Below are 18,614 nucleotides of genomic sequence, written 5' to 3'. Positions count from 1 at the left end.
GAGGTAAGTAAGACCTTGATTAACAGCTGTCCTAGCTGGTTTAATAGCTGTCATTGTTTTCATGGAGCACAACACAGGGACAGCACCACACCATCATCATGGATGATTTTGTTTTTTTTGAGAGAGAGCAGTTCTCACTTGGGCGCTGGAGAGTGGGGGGGGGCTCAATCGCTTAGTATATAGATATCTTCTGGGGGAGGGGGGAGAAGTTTGCACTGAACCTGTCAGCCAGTATGTTGGCAATGTCTGTAGGATCAGTAATCTTCACATCATTTTGAACTAGCTCTGAGCACAATGAGAAAACCTGAAACCTACTAAATAAATATTGTAATTAAGCTAGAGTAATAACTTCACAGTAATCGATAAAAGATCAAATATAACTTTAATCTTGAGTCCTAAAGAAAATGTGAATACAGCTTTCAAGTAGTTACAAGACTAGCTATAACCAGTGAGAATATAGGGTAACAAATACAGAAAAGGTTATTCTCACAAAGAAGAAAATATGCTTTTCAGCCAGAAAAAAACATATAGAAAAAGCTATAGAATAGCTCTACAAAAATGGTACTACCAGTCCCTTAACACCAAGCTGACCATCCTGGGTACTGCCACGCCCTTAACACCAAGCTGACCATCCTGGGTACTGCCAGTCCTTTTACACCAATCTGCTTATCCTGGGAACTGCCAGGCCCTTAACACCAAGCTGATCATCCTGGGTACTGCCAGTCCTTTTACACCAATCTGCTTATCCTGGGTACTGCCAGGCCCTTAACACCAAGCTGACCATCCTGCGTACTGCCAGGCCCTTAACACCAAGCTGACAATCCTGCTTTCACACATCCAAAGTTTGCTTGTGACTTAAAGAGGATATGTTGTCAGAACAGTTGTGCATATCAGAGAATGCCCTTTCTCTAGAATGGGCTTCCCATCCCTAATTCTATTCAAGTGCAACCTGAATTAGTGAATGGAAAAACATAAATTCACCTTCCTGGTCTGACACCTATGTCTCTGATGGGACAGATGCAGCTGTTAAACCATGCCCTGACAAATATACACCACGTTAAAATAACCCCTGAATTACAATAACTTGTGGAATACATTTTGGTTGCTAAGCTATGCTTATAAAGGCTACAGTGGTCGTTAGCCTAAGTATACTCCTATGAACCTATGAACACATTCACACATACATATACTCACATGTGAGCACACATACAAATGCACGTGTGTGCACACACACACACACACACACACACACACACACACACACACACACACACACACACTTACTTGCACATACATACAAGCATACATATGCACTCATGCATATACAAACCTGCATTTTCCACTGCACAAAATACATATTTAATACAAACAGCATAATTTATTCGCTAGATTTACCCTTTGTGGAGATATGCTCCCACATACCTGTGCATATCTATTCTAATTTCAGGGTCACTATCATCATTGAGAAAAAGACACATACAGTTTTAGAAATGTCCAATCTAGAGCCATACCTCTGCACAAGGCCATATTAATCAGATCGCACACTCCTTTTATTCACAAACTCTGTTCACCACACAACAAAATTCTATTTGCCATTCTTCATTACATTCACAAAAGACTATATATTTGACACACACATGATTTTCCACAAGATACAGCCATCACATTCAGATTAAATATTACCGGTCTTACATACACTGAAACGTTCTTACAACAGCAGCTTTCTGTCATAAAAATTATGCCTAAGGAACTGAAAATCAGAAAATTGAAACCAGAATCCAGAAAGCTACAAAAGACTTAGAGTTAAAATACTGAAATAATACCAGATGTGTGAAAAGGACAATCAAAATGTGAACGTTACATACTAAATGAAAAAGAAGTTTTACAGTGTGACTTCCTGTTTCCCATGTGGGAGTTGCACCTTCCACACCCACCAGAAATGTATTTTGTAAGCCAAATGCTGCTTATACTTATTTTGTGCATGAATGTATTACGCTAGATGCATGTTTGGATTCCTTTGGTTTAGAGCATATATATTTTTGTGGTGGAGCGTATTGGCACAATGCCAACAAGGGGGTTAAAAAAGCATAATATCCCTCTGTTAAGTTAATGCTTTATATATGGTTTCATATAAACATTCAGTATTATTTCAGGAATTGGGTTTCCAGGCTGTTGTACTTTCCTGGGTTATGATTTCTGCCTTATTATCTTAAGACATTCAAGGTTTGGCATTGTAAGAGGCATCCTACAGTTGCACACCATTCAAGCGCACACTACATAAACAAACAGTCCTTCAAAACTGCTTTACAGACTTCAGACCTTTGTAAATTTGGGGGATTCCCTAGAGACACTCCACTTCACAGGAGCACCATACAAAAAGCTCTCTGAGTCTCTGCATTGTGTTGTACCACTCTTTAAGTAGCATCTCTTCTCCCTCAGTCAAGCTGAAAGTGGTAAACATTACATAAGCAAGGCAAAGCAAGAGACAATAAAACATTTTTATTTTCAGATTTTAAATGGTGATTTATGACTTATGATGTAAATAAGACAAAAAAACGTTCTAAATGTTATCATAGCCAGGGGAGGTAGTTGGGACAAGCTCCCACTATCTATAAAATGCTCCCATGCCATGCATCTCTAATAGCATCTGACAATCCAAATCCAACTCCTGGCCTTCATGTGTGGTTTAGTCTCTAAGCTCAGTGAAACTGTTTGTACTGACAGGAGAAGGGGTGAAGGTAGGTGACTGATTCCTTAAGACCAGGTGCTTTGGGCAGGTAAAGCTCATCAGTCTGGAAAGGCAGCCCATCTAGGAGAAGGAAAACTCTGATTTAAAACCTCTACTGCCTTGCAGCAATACCTAGCCATGGTGAAGGCTTTGGAAGTAAACCCCATGGAAAATCCATTGATGGACCCCCTAAAGCAGTTTGAGGCTGTATTTGTCCTCATTCTGGCAGCTCCTGTGACAACACTGATGCCAAGTTATTTTGGCCTTGCCTTCCCCTTGGATTGCATCACTGGCATGGAGAGCAGGAACCTGCTGCTGGCCATCAGTTGTTTTCTCAAAATTCACTTGCCCAGGCCTGCACCCTTGAGAGGGCAGTCCGGCATCACTTTGTGAGTGGTGGCACAACACAAGAAGCAGCAGTTACCACTATTAAACCACTGCACTCAAATGGCATTGAGTGAGGTGCTAGGAGCTACTTGAAATGGTGGGAGAGATCCTTGGATCTCAATGGGCAGCTACTGGCCACCTTATGTTGGGCAGCCTCCACCCAAATTGGTGCTGCCTCATTGCAGTCCACTTGCTCCACTGGGTGTGTAGGGCTTAGGGAACCCTAAACAAGTAGATTGTTAGCCATAAACCTGGGGGAAAAAAAGCAACAAAATAAAGCAGCCTTTAGGCTGTGACCATGGAATTTAAGAACAATGATTCTAGGCCTTATGGAAGCTCTACAGAACATCAGAGATGCTTAGAAGAAAGTAGTAATTAACAATTAACTGAGCAGATTGCTGATGGACATTACGGCCTTTCAGGAAACAAAGCTGTTGTCTTTTGGATGACTCAGGGAGAAGGACTGGCAAGGCAAGCCTCCAGAAGAGACCAGGGAACATGGTGTTGGTTTTGCGATCAGAAAAAACCTCCTTGGCTCAGTCATACCCCAAATGTGGGAAATGAGAGACTGTTGAAAATTAAGGTACAGGCACCAGTGGACATGGTCAGAATATTCAGTGTCTGCATTCCTACTTTAACTTCAGATCAGGAAGACAATGACAAGTTCGCTGATGAACTCAGTGTTGCCATCAGTGAGGTCCCTTCCCATGAATCGTTATTCATTCTTGGTGACTTTAATGCCAGAGTTGGCAGTGAGCATCACAGCTGGCTATCCCATCTGGGACATTTCGGAACAGGAAAGATGAATGAAAATAGACCGCATCTCCTTGAACTTTGTTTCCAATATGACCACTGCATAACCAACACAATCTTCAATGCCAAGCCCCAGCACAAACTTTTGTGGTGACACTCAAGATGAAAGCATTGGCACCAACTTGAGTTCATCCTCACCGAATGCAGCAGTTTAGGTAGTGTCAGGGTAATATGCAGTTACCACAGTGTGGACTGTGATATTGACCACTTGCTTGTGTGTAGTAAGGTGAACTTTCAACTGTGAAGGTTCTTTCACTCTAAAAAGAAAGGGAAACCACTCATTGACACACACAAGACTTGTGACACTTCAAATGTTAGTCCAAGCACTTGAAGGGATATTGTCCCATCCAGATGGCACTGACATCAGCAAGAGACAGGACAGACTATGGAATGCTATTTATAGTACTGCGATATCTATTTGTAGGAAGAAGACAGTCAAGTGCACTGACTGGTTTAAAACCTGGACTGAAGTGTTGACACCCCCGACTGAGAAGAGAGACAGGCACTGGCTGCTTACAGGGCCTCTCCCAATGAAGGGGAACATGCAGATACTCTGGTGTGATGTAAGTCAAGTGCACCAGGTAGCTTGGATGTGTGCTAATGATCATTGGCTCTAACTTTGTTTCAAAATTCAGTAGGCTGCAAATGAGGAATGTGAGATGGGATCAAGCAAGAGTTGGGTCTATCACAAAGGAAGATCACCCCACTTAAGGTTACCACAGGCAAAGTCTTGAAGATGAAAAACAAGCAGATGGGATGCTGGGTGGAACACTAATCACACCAGAGATCATAATTACAGACAGAGCCCTGAATGTCATCGAGTCTCAGCCAGCTATGACTGAACTTGATGCTGAGCCCACCTAGGAAGGACACAATGACATGCTAAAGGCACTCTCTTTAGGAAAAGTCCTTTAAAAAGATGGTATTCCCTCAGAAATCCTTAAATGTGCCAATGGTACTCTAATCTCAGAGCTGCATGCAATACTTTGCCAGTGCTGGCTAGGAGGACATATACTGTGAGATATGAGGGATGCTAATGTAGTTACTTTAAGAACAAGGGTGACTAAAAGGTATTGTGATAACTATCGTGGCATTTCCCTTCTTAGTACCATGTGGAAGCTGTTTGCATGTGCTGTCCTGAAGAGGCTCCACGTTCTTGCAGAGAGAGTTTTCCCACAGTCTCAGCGTGCATTCAGAACTGAATGGTTTGCTACAGACAAGGTTGTTGCATTTAGGCAACTACATGAAAAATGCAAGAAACTTCTGTATATTGCCTTCATTGATCTGACCAAGGCATTCGACTTTGTCAGATCAACAAGTGCACTGGAGAAGCTGGCACACCATTTTTTCAGGCTGACAAAGAGAATATGGGCTGATAACAAGCTCACTGTGCATACCAAGGTGTGGATTTACACAGCCTGTGTTTTGAGCACATTACTTTATGTCAGTGAAACATGGATTTTGTGCTCAAAACAGGAGCAGCGGCTCAACATATTCCATATGCGCTGCCTTAGGCGCATATTTGGCATCTCGTGGAAGGGCAAGATCCCCAACAGCACAGTGCATAAGAGGGTGGGCACCACCTCCATATTCACCCCCCCTGAAACAGAGGCATATGTGCTGTTGGGGTCATGTCTCACACACGAAGGATGGCTAAATATTTCCACTGTAGTGACTTAAAGCACTGCTATCCTGAAGAATATAATGAACCTCCTGAACATATTTAAGTTTATAGACAGGTCTTATGTGTTTAGCTTCTTAAGGCTGCATTTTTCTGATACTAATAAAGTGACTCCTCCATAACTAGCTGATCCATCATGTGCAAATGTACATACAGATCGGTTATGGCACCTGTTCAACTACTGCCTGCTTTACTCCTCCACCCCCAGCCCCATTTTCCTGGCTGCCCTCAGGTGTTCACTCTCATACTTCACTCAAACTAACCATCCAGTCCATAGCAAAATCATCCAATCAGTGCTGATTGACACTTTTAAAGTACTCCTCACTTATAAAATCCCCTATTGCACAGAAAAAATGCTATCCTATCATTTAAGGATATCAAAATTTATCACACAGAAAAATGTAATCCTAGCAAATCCCTTATATATACCAAAAATCACAAAAGAACAGGATGCTGTTATGATTAACAACAAACATGCTCAGTACATTTCTTTAAAACTGGTTATGTCAGCTAATACACTAATTTCTTTTCCATTGATTTTCATGTCTTGGTTAACAAAATTCCACTACTCAGTTTAAACACATCCTCACTTCCACTTGCAAAACTCAACAGGGCATGTGCTTTAATCTTCAGTCACTCTATTACATGTCTCATAAAAATCACCTTTCTTTTTTCCAACTAAAATACTTTCAAATAATTATCCTACCAAAAAAACATTGACATATTTACTAAAAAAATCTTAAATTTTACGAACAATTCCCAGTCTCTCTGGCACTTCTGCTAAAATGTGATGACCATGAGGCAAACTCTGGACTCAATAGCTTCACCACACTAAACAAAAGATATAATGCATCAACTCCTGCACTGAAAATATATCTTATTCTTAACAGAAACATGATTAATTCCTCTTACGATAAAATCATCCCACCTGGATACAATAAAATCTGAGTTTACAGACTTAAGAGAAAAGGAGGTGGAATATGCATAATATATGCTAAGCTTCTCAACATATGCTTCTTTCACAACTAACTTCCTTCCAGTAATTCATCAAAAACCATACTTACCAAATTATGCATAAACATTTGCAGCTACATATAGATAATATCTATAAGCAACACTAGCATTTCCTTTCTGGAAGAAATGATGTCCTAAAGCTCATCATACTTAAAACATCATAGTCTCATACTAGGTGATACAAATATAGACTGGTCCATATGCAATTCATGCCTAACACTACAAATAAGAGCTTTTTTGTACAACTCTTAACTGAGTTTTTCAGACTAGATAAAACATTGGGGGGAGGGGACAGAAGTATAATAGGCTAGATATTAATTACTGATACAACCTATATTCTTTCATCTGGTATTCTCCTTGACTGCCTTAATAATCTTCACCTAGCTCTTGGTACTTGGTCAGCAAAAGGGTTTCTAAAACTATAACATTTCATCTGGGTTCACTATAACAAGACCTTCTTTCATGGTATATTCAGTAGTCTGCTTAAGCAGAGTAACTGATACCCCTTAAAAATTTTCCATCTAAACAACACTGTCAGTTTCTGCAATAAAATATTCTTCACAGTTTTAAGGTCAGTGTTGCAATTTGCCAGAAAAAAGTTCAGAAATATTACTAACCCATAGATGTCTAGCACAATTAAGCAATGTGTGATACACAGAGACTAGATCTAAGAACACCGAAAGCAATCTCAAACACCCAAAATAGACAAATACACTATCAGAACAACTAATAAATCCTACTTCTGTCAACTGCTAAGCAACCATAACAATAATCCCAAACAATACTGGAGGTACCTTGAATCCTTTCTGAAACCCAACCACTCCCAAGCCACTTTCACATGAAATAGGTACAAATATTGCCACTACCTTTAACAAATACGTCCTTGACACAGTCAGCTACAGCTCAAAATAATTCTACAATACAGATCTGAATACCACTGTAGACCATCAGAAACATTCTAATTACTACTCATCAACATTTTAAGAATAAAAAGTTACTCCACAAACTAAAACCTTCCACCCATCCTTTCCTCCACCCACCTACTCCCATTATCTTCTGTCTTTTATTGCCTTTTCTTCATCTTCTTTTAATCACTCCAGAAACAAATCGTCTAAAATCATATTATACTGTTCTTTTTCCCCATCAGCCTCTTACTTTTAACTTCCAAAATTTCATTTTATTTTCATATTCTTTGGTTCCAACCTATCCTTTTTATTTTCATTTCACTGATGTTTCTTCTCATACATTTTTATATTATCATATGACATCTTAACTATCATATATTTCATTCTTTTAAGTTTTTCAGTACTCAAAATAACTGCATATATGCTAAATGCACAACTGATTTTTTTTTAATTCAAACTGGTTCAAACCATCTTCTTTTCTTAAAAACTGCAGTGTGATTTATAACTGTGTGTCAGTCATGATTTGCTTTTTAGGGAGATTTCTCCCTTCTTCATGTTGGTAAATATAAGTACAGGTAGTCTGGGGCTTGCATCCACCCCCCCCCAAAACAAAAACAAGAAAAGGCGTGTTTTTCACCATTTTGGTTTTTGGGCATTTTTTTTTTTGTTGTTCTGTTGACCAGTCGACTTTCATAGTGGAACCACATGGGAAAAATGTGCTATTTTTCCCAATACATAAATATTCGACATATTTAATTTTTTTCTGAAATGATGAATAGAAACATTTTCACTAAGCTAGCACTTTTTTTATTTGTTCCAGTATCTCTCTCTCCATTGACTTACTCAACAAATGTCACTCCCAAATCCCTTATACTTCATTTAAGTACAGACCAGCTTTTTAACAGCTTTTTGATCCTTATTACAACCTCACTTATCAATCCGTTGTTTTTTAATTTAATCATCTGCATGTATCATACATATTGGCAATATAACATTTCCTTCCCTCTCCCATCTTGCCTCCCTCATTTCATACATACGTCTGTACCAGTGCATTCATCACTAATACAAATAAACACACACTCACTGGGCATGCCTGTTTTACTCCTCTCATAATACTTACTTTTTTCCCATCTGCCCATTTATCATATAGGATACCCATGAATTTGCATAATATTTCTTTATTATAATAATATTTTCCCCTATGCCATAAGCCTCAGAAATCTTCTGCACTGCTTAATGGTGCACTTTAGTTGTGCGACATGCTATCAGGCTTACTTCTTTCCTTTTTCTCTCAGTATCATCTCTTCGACTTCTTGCACTACAATCAACATTTCTTTTACCACTCTTACTTTTACATCATAGATCCAGCTCCTACTATGTCATCCAATACTGTCTCCATCTGTTTAATAGTATTTTCATAAATATTTTATAAGCAGTATTTCCTCGTGTCATAGGCTACCATTTTATACCTTTTTATTCTTCCTTTTTCCATATAAACTTTAATCACTTCACATGTATCATCTTCCATTACACCTTCTTTTATCCATTCAGTTAATATTAAGAGCAACCTTCCCTTTTGTCTTTATTTCCTTATAACACTCAACTTATACCATGCAATACCAGTGCTGATTCATTCTTACTGTCTTTTATTACCTCTTCTGTTCATTCTATTGTTAATTCATTTTCTAAAAAAAAATTACTTTTTCATTTTTTCACATGTTGTCTACAAAATTCTATACCACCTCCACCATATCGTCTTGCTTGTATTTCATGTCTCCTTTGCAATCTAAAATATCATCCATTCTTCCTTCTTTGAGTTTTACTTCTCTTCCTTAATAAGGGGAACGTCCACTTTCCTTTCTTTTAGAAAAAATCTTTGCCTATGTATCATCATTTTTGCTTTTTGTCTGTTCCTTTCATCCATCCATCTGCTTTTCTTACTCCCTTATTTTACTTCCCTGATCTGTCTTTCTCATAATTCCATAATATTTGTTTATACATTTTTGTACTGATCTTTCCCCTTCTAAATGTATTTGTACACTTCTGCTTATACATTACCCAGCACTATGTCCAGTTTTTATAAAATGGGTCTCATTTTCATATGATCTTTCCATAACATTTTATTCCCTCTTATCATTTATTCCTCCTTTTTAAACTCTGGAGTTAATCCTTTTTCCCTTTTATTATTTTGCTGCCTACTTCTACTCCAGCCTTATACTACTTTAACCACTTGCAGCTTTAATATCAGCAGTGTAACTTTGAATGACATTAATTGTAAAAAAAAAAATGCTTCAGAACATGACCAATACACTTGAAAGATATGGTTAAACACATCACAGAATGTTCTTATATATCATCAAGTTCAAGCTACATAAGTCCCAGAATGTGCATACTAGGCATCTAGAATCAGTCATTTGAACCATCTGGCTTGATGTTGTCAGTCCAATGATGTTAGTCAGATAAATGTCACCTGTAAAGTGTAAAATGATAAAACTTTGGAGTCTAGTGGCTTCTGTGTCTGATGGAACTAATATGGGAATGTAAAAGGAATGACGACACCCTGCCTGTTGACATTTTTTTTATCAGGAGAGAAGGTATGGATGACGTGCTGGCATGAGGCAGACCATCTGTCATAACCTTACTGGAGATCAGAACTCAGAGCAGCTGCAGGTGGGGCTTGTTGGATGGCCTATAAGTGATAGTTACCCTAGGACTCTGGGAGGAAACATTTCACAGACCACAAAGCTCTGTGCATCAAGTGTTTAGCTAATGATGCCAGTATGCAGTAGATAGGGCCATTACGAAGCAAATAACATGTCTCCACTACCAGTAGTACAGCTGCCATTTCCAGGATGGAATTCTTCCCATGAGGACTCCTCATCATTGTCAGTGAAACAGTTTGATGGTCATCCTTTTCTGGAAGGTTTAAAACTCTGAGGCATCTTTACATAGAACCTCTCCTGGATTAGGGGAGCACGGGGATTAGGGGAGCCGCACTGTAGATAATGCATACCCAACTACAAGTAGAAAAAAAAAATTGCTGTCAGGAAGGCTAATATACCAAATTTATCTGTAAAAGTTGCCTTCTATCTATTCCTCTCTCTAATATACCTACATTGCAGCAAACAAGCTTTTCAGACCAAGGATCAGCTTTTAATAATTTTATTAGATATAACAGATACAAAGTCCAAAAAAGAATAAAATCATACAGGCCTTTAATGAATGCAGCCATCAACAGCATTTTAGTGCAATGAATTATATATATAAATATATAAAAACACTGCTAAATTTCAAAATGTGAGTCTTAGACTGTTAGGTTCTTGTGATATTTAATTTTCCAAGTGTGCCAATAAAATGTTCTGTTAAATTTTGCTAACATGTTTTTTAACCTTCCAAATCTAAAGCAATACAATATAAAACCACAACAAACTGTACACATGCAAGTGCATTTAACTGCTGCCCTGCATCTACGTTAGATAACAGAGAAAGATAACGTATTTCATATAGTCTGTTGCTCTTACTACTTACAGCACATATACCAGGAGTGAAGAACATCCAACACCATTTAGTAAGCCGGAAAGGTCTGTAGCCAATCATGTCTTCAATGTTGTCATAGAAACGGTCACTTCCTATTGTAAAGGAAAGAAAACAGCCTTAGAGACATTTTATTTTTCATATGAAGATATTATTTCAGTTTTAACAACCTGGATTCCTGAATTTTTACACTTGAAAGACGGACTTTCATTTGGAATTGAAATGGCGCATAGAGCACTAAGGAAACCTGCTTCTAATTCAACAAATACTCCACCTAGATCCATAGTTATAAATTTTTTTTCATTTCTGGACAAGGAACTAATATTAAAATCTGCTTGGAGAAAAATCACCCTTAAAATACAGTCAAAGCCTGATAAGGTTTGACAATGATTATTCTTCCAGAATACTAGAAGAAAGGAAAAAAGTCTGGCTAATAATAAAACTGTTAAAACAAAACAACATTAAAGCACTGCTGGCCTTTCCAGCCAAGGTAAAAATACTTTTTGCAAGTGAGATGAGAACATTTAATGACTTAGAAGAAACTACTATATTCATCAAAAACAACAACATAGGGATGCACTGATAATTAAAATGCACTAACTTTCATCAATGTTCACATAAAACAAACCTGATGCTTTAAGTGCATGCACTCAAAGCTCTCCTCAGTATGGAGAACATCAATATCTGTGTAGTGACAGAAACCTGGTTCAAGGCTCCAGAGAGCACCCCAGCACTACCAGGCTATACCTCATATCATGCTTTTTGGCCCCAAAACCGGAACCGAACCACAAAAGGAGGGGGAGTTTCCATATTTATCAAGGATATCCACAACTCCAGGTTAGTGGCATTGCACGAAGTATCGGAGACCATCCATGTGCAACTAACAGTGGGCAAGACTGCTTTTCAGTTTATAGCATCCTACAAACCACCCTCTCAAAGTCAGGAATCCCATTCGGCTTTCCTGAAAACATTGGAGAACATGAAGATCTCTCCAAACACCATTTATATTGGGTGACTTCAACTACCCAAACATTGACTGGGAGCACTACTCAAGCCCCAGCACCTTAGCCCAAAGGTTCCTGGAAATTATAAACTCAAATGCTATGGAACAACTAGTCACCACTCCCACAAGAGGGGACAACATACTAGACCTGATCATTACCAACATGGGGACTCTATGCTCCACATCAGAAGTATATCCCTCATTGGTAAGATCAGACCATAAATTAATTTCACTGGATGTCCACATCCCGACCCCACCCCCAGCCCAGAAAACCACAGTGAAAAACTTCTCAAAAGTGAACTTCTCACTTCTCAAAACCAAAGTGGAATCCTTCAAGGCCCCAGGGCCAGTGGAAACTACGGCCCAAACTGCAGAATCCTATATAAACACATTCTACGGACATCTCCAGGAATGCATGGATCATGCTATCCCAAACAAAACCAAGACCCAATCATCCAAAGGCAGGCGTCCAGTCTGGTGGACCCCTGCCATAAATAAACTGTACAACAGAAGGAGGAAGCTACTACATGATAGAGCAAAATCCCTAATAGGGAAGGCATCCCTGATCAGTCCTAGCAAAAAAATTACGATCCCTCATAAAATCCTCCAAGGCCAGCTTTGAGAGAAAAATTGCACAGGACACCAAAGACAATCATAAGGCTTTTTTCAGTTATGTTAGGAACCTGGGAAGCAACTCCCAGACTTGTTCTGAGTTGATTCTAAACGACAAAAAATACACTGAACCCACAGACATCGTCAATATCCTGGCAGACAGGTTCAGTGCAAACTTCTCCACCCCCTCCCCCCAAAAGAGCAAGTATCTATCCTGGCAGAGGGCTGCCTCCCAAACATCTCTGATGCTCAGGTGAAGGCTGCCCTCTCCAAAGCAAAAAACACTGCTTCCATGGGACCAGATGGCATCCCAGGTTGTGTCCTACATGAACTCCAAGAGGAACTAATCCCTCAAATAAAACAGCTATACAATCTCAGCCTCACTACAGGATATGTGCCCACAGAATGGCGTACAGCAACAGTGGTCCCACTCCACAAAGGTGGAGCCTCTACGGACCATGGAAACTATCGCCCCATAAGCCTGACTAGCTTAGACTGCAAGGCTATGGAGAGGATCATCATGGAGCTCATAAACAAAGACATTGGGGACCTACAGACACTAGATCCTACCCAGTTCGGCTTTGTCAAGGGCAGATCCTGCCCTTTGAACCTGGCTGACTTCTTCAAAACAGTCACCAAATCCATAGATGAAGGGATGGTAGTCCACACAGCCTATCTGGACCTTGCAAAGGCATTTGACACAATATCCCACTCGGGCATCATAGATAAGCTATCCAGCTTAAATATAAACCCCTATGTCACAAGATGGGTCGCAAACTGGCTCAAAGACAGAACCCACAGAGTGAGAGTTGCTGGAGCCATGTCAGACTCGAAACCGGTTACAAGTGGCATCCCACAGGGTTCTGTCCTGTGACCACTCTTGTTCAGTATATACTTTTCCGAGGTACAGGCAAATGTGGGAGGACTATGGCTCACCAAGTTCGCAGACTACTGCAAACTGGGTGTCATAATCGACTCTCCAGCTGACACAAACATCCTTCAAAAAGGGCTCACAGAGACAGATAACTGGTGCCAGCACCATGGTTTAAAGCTAAATGCCAAAAAATGTATAGTCATACCCTTTGGCAAGAACAATGTGCCCACAAATTACCACATAGGCAGAAACCCATTAAGTACAGAGAAAGTTATTAGGGACCTGGGGACCCAAGTTGATAGCAATCTCTCCTTTGAAAACCACATTGCCAAAGTGGTTAGAAAGACCTTCTACATAGCCCACTTCATCATGAAGGGTTTCACATCTAGATCAAGAGAGGTAATCGTGCCCCTTTATTCATCCCTCATCAGGCCCATCATAGAATACCAATCCCCTTTTGGGATGTACCTTACCCGACACCTGCAGCAATTAGAAAGACCCCAAAAGTATCTCACCAAGAGGATCAAGGGTCTCAAACAGATGCCATATGCTGCTCGGTTAAAAAAACTCCAGCTCTACTCAGTGGCATACCGCCTACTTCGAGGCCATCTATGCCTGACATACAAAGCTATGTCAAATCCAGAATTAATGGACATGTTCCACCTCAGTAAATCTAAATCCCTTAGAGCCACATGCTCGAGGGACTTGAACCTCAGCACAGAAATAAATAGAACTTGCTGGAGGGACAGGTTCATAACCCAGAGGCTCCCTTCGCTCTGGAATAGAATTCCAGTTCATGTGAGGCAGAGCACCTAACTGAATCTCTTCAAGAAGAATCTCGATAAGTGGATGGGTGATCGTAGGTTTTTCCCAGGGATTACTCCCGTGTCACTATTAGACAGAGGTGCAGTAAACTAAACCTTAAAAAAGGCACAGTATACTCAAATCAAGGGGTGGCGTAAGCCATAGAGAATCGGGCTAGGCTTATAATTGCCCCAGGGCAGACAGCCTAGTATGAACCTATGAACCTATGAACTTAAGTAAGTTAGCAACAAACAAAATGATTACTTAAATGCTGGAAAACAATGAAATATAACTTCTGATATATCCAGTAAAATACACTGTATTATAAACATTAGGTATAAATATTATCAACTATTTATATTAAGCAATAAATTTTGAAATACTTCATCAATAAAGGTGAATATGTTAAATACCTGTGTGCTATAATCTTTTAGTGAGGTTTTATATATACATCAAAAAAGAACAGCGACCAATAGTTAATCCAGCACTAAAACAAAGTAAAAAAATATCCAGGGAAACGAAGCATTCTGTTCTGCTTTTAATCCAACAAATAGATAGTGAACCAAATAAATGAAGGCAGTGTAAAACAAATTGAATAGTAACAATGAATAAACGTAGAAAATCTCATGCACGTTTTTCGTCACAGTAAAGCTGTAACTTCTTCAGATAATACATTCCTAATTCCTTCTCTATTTATACAAATATATTTCCTGCTTAATTCATTCTAACCTATTGGGCTTGAGAGGACAGTTTCAAATGTCATTCACAATTATCTCATTGAAAACTTCCATTTTTCTTGAACTTATGAGTTTAATACACTTTTTATAAAAGGTGTGCTTGAACAACAAAATACTTTATAGTTACCATACAAAACCAATGAAAACTTGATTCCAATAAAAGCATTTTAAAAAATAAGTTACATACATAGGTTAAAAACATAGTTTAAATTCTTGAGATGTGTGTTTTTGTGTTGTTACAAAATGTTCACTCTCCCTCTTGTGGACAAACATGAAAATTACTGTTTAAAAACAAAAAAACAAAAAAAGGGAAAAAAGAGAAAAATGAATGACTTGTTAAAAGACACTACGAGATATGCTACTGTGTCTAAAAATGAAATAAACATTGGTTTCAGCAAAATAGATATAGCCCTTAAGGATCTGCTGTTGGAAGGACTAATAGATCAAAAAACATATACCTATCTTATAGTAGAAAAAACAAAAAATCCATCAGTGTTTGGAATACCTAAGACCCATAAAAATGAGAGAAATCCCCCATTCAGATTAATAGTTTCTACAGATGGTTCCAAGACGTTACCTTTAGCCAAACAGATTGACAAAAAATTGAAGAAAATATGGCTTAAAAGGAAAAACATACTCAAGGATTCTTGGGACCTACTAAAAGAAATAGATAAGAATTTTGAAACATCACATACTACATTTATTACTATTGATATGATGGATCTCTTTTCTAGCATCCCACATTTAGAAGAGTTACAAATGTTAGAAGAAATTTTATATGAAGATGCTGAAATTAATAATGAAGAAAGATTGATATGTTTACAGCTAATGGATTTAGTATTGAAACACAATTACTTGTTTTTTCATGGAGAATTTTACCACCAGATCAAGGGAGTAGAAATGGGGGCCGCTTGTGCCCCCACGTATGCTAACCTTGTATTGGTTAGATGGCAGGAGAAATTTGTTTTAAATTCCCCTTTCAATACCTCCTGGTATCTTTAGAAGCATTTTCTGGATGTTATATGTATTTTTTGGACAGGAGATACAGAGGTTATTATAGAATTTATGGATATGATGAAAAAGACTACAACTTTCCTTGACTTTACATGGAATATTAGGAATGACACCCTTCAGTACCTGGATGTAGAAATATACAAAAAGGAAGGGCAATTTCATTCAAAGGTATTTAGAAAAGACACATATACAAATTCCTTTTTGCACTTTAACAGTGCTCACCCTTCTCACTGTAAGAAAAACATAGTGAAAGGACAGTTTGTCAGGGGGAGCCGGATGACATCTGAGGAATGTGAATTCAACAATGAATTGGACTTCCTCACCAAGATGTTCAGGGAAGAAATGTTAAAAGATCTGAGAAAAGAAGTGAGTACAAAAAGGGACTCACATTTCAAACCTATTTTAGGTGACATGAATGAAAACATCACCAAAAAATATGGAAAGGGAACTCAAGGTACTAAAGATTTTAATAATGCCATGATTTTGGAGCTTAATGCGAGTACCCCACATATTAGAAAAATAATTGAAAAGGAATAGTCAAGATTTGTAGGTATTACAGACCTAAAAGGGCTTCCATCAAGTAACCTAAGGTTTGTTTATAGCAATTCAGTTAACCTAAAAAGTTTGCTAGAGAACGATACAGAAAATAATACCGAACAAAGAATAGGTACATTTAGATGTGGACGTTTTAGTCAGTGCAAGCATGTAATCAACAAAAGTGAAGTTAATCTAGTAAGTACAGCTAGATTATTGACAAGTAAGGGAGTTTTTAACTGTGAATCCTTTGGACTGATTTATTTGGTTATATGTGAGGTTTGTGGCTCCTTCTATATTGGAAAGACAGAAAGAAAATTAAACAGAATGATCTACAAACATTTAAATGACATCAAGAATAAGAGAGAAACTAATGCCATGTATAAACACAGCATGGAATGTGGAGAGGCTAAAATTCTCCTTTTTGTCCTTGAGGAGGTGAAAAAAAACATTAGGGGGGGCCTTTGGGAGGAGAGGATTGAATACAAAGAAATGTGGTGGCAATTGACACTAGAAGCTGCATCTCCCCCAGGCCTTAATTATACTATCTCTATTAAATCCTTCTTAAAAATGAGAGCTGCTAAACTATAAAAAGTACAAAGAGAAGAAAATTACAAAAGGAAAAAATAATACTTTTTTTTTTTTCCCTTTTTTTATTTTATTTTTTATTGTTTTTAAACAGCAATTTTCATGTTTGGTCACAAGAGGGAGCTTGAACATTTTGTAACTCAACACAATAAAAACACACATCTCAAGATTTTAAACTACGTTTTTAAACTACGTTTTTAACCTATGTATATAACTTATTTTTTAAAATGTTTTTATTGGAATCAAGTTTTCATTGGTTTTGTATGGTAACTATAAAGTATTTTGTTGTTCAAGCACACCTTTTATAAAAAGTGTATTAAACTCATAAGTTCAAGAAAAAGGGAAGTTTTTAATGAGATAATTGTGAATGACATTTGAAACTGTCCTCAAGCCCAATAGGTTAGAATGAATTAAGTGGGAAATGTATTTGTATAAATAGAGAAGGAATTAGGAATGTATTATATGAAGAAGTTACAGCTTTACTGCGACAAAAAACATGCATGTGATTTTCTACGTTTACTCATTGTTACTTTTCAAGTTGTTTTACATTGCATTCATTTATTTGGTTCACTATTTGTTGGATTAAAAGCAGAACAGAACGCTTCATTTCCCTGGATGTTTTTTTACTTTGTTTTATATATGATACATCCTACTTTACTATGACTGAATTTGTCATCTATCTTTCTTGTAAATATTAATTGCTTATACAATAAGTAGTCATGTATATTGCATTAGAATTCTGTCTAATCTACAATAGTACTATATCAGTTCAAAATAATATAAATATTGCTTATTCCTATTACAAATATTCTCCATATGATAATTCAATTTATGGCGCTCAGATGTTCTGGATTGTCAAGGTATGAGTGATAATCTGATGGATTTAGGTTTATCCATCAGATTAGGAATGACTTTCGTTCCATGGCTAGTGCGGATCTTAGTTTTGTTAACAGTTATTAATTTAAATTTATTTCACAAAAACATTTTTAGCATGCCTGACCAAAACATTACTTTATTGGTAAACACTCAAAGTATAAAACTGATAATTTCCTTTAAAAGCTCAAACATATACTTTATAGATATCAGAGGAAAATGTTTAATAATCACAATAAAACAAAAAATACATAGTCTAAATAACCCAAGATGGATTTAACTTTATTATCTTTAAATACCAGTGACTTAAACAATCCTAGCAAGAGATCAAATCTACTGAAATATTTAAAACCGAACAAAGCACAAATTGTCAAGAAACTCATTTCAAAACAAATGACAATTACAAATGGAATACTAAGGAATATATGATAGTGGCACAATGCACTTATAAGACAAAGACAAAAAAGGTAATAATTTTATGGAAAACAAATGTGAATAACCCAGGAATCATTT

The 18,614-nt window shown here is 37.7% G+C and overlaps 1 protein-coding gene across 3 annotated transcripts in view; it reads right to left on the bottom strand.

Annotated features, from left to right (window-relative positions):
- Positions 1–18,614, bottom strand: part of SLC6A11 (solute carrier family 6 member 11) — a 1,657,595-nt gene that overhangs the window by 171,658 nt on the left and 1,467,323 nt on the right. For all 3 annotated transcript variants that reach the window (XM_044078040.1, XM_044078041.1, XM_044078039.1), the window contains exon 13: positions 11,057–11,157. In XM_044078040.1, coding sequence (XP_043933975.1) covers positions 11,057–11,157 — 101 coding nt within the window. The remainder of the gene's footprint in view (positions 1–11,056; positions 11,158–18,614) is intronic.

Source organism: Protopterus annectens, chromosome 7.part0 (genome assembly GCF_019279795.1).
Source record: "Protopterus annectens isolate FY-2018-M chromosome 7.part0, PAN1.0, whole genome shotgun sequence".
NCBI classification, from domain to species: Eukaryota; Metazoa; Chordata; order Ceratodontiformes; family Protopteridae; genus Protopterus; species Protopterus annectens.
The sequence above is the reverse complement of the archived record's forward strand: the minus strand, read 5'-3'. Positions and strand labels throughout refer to the sequence as shown.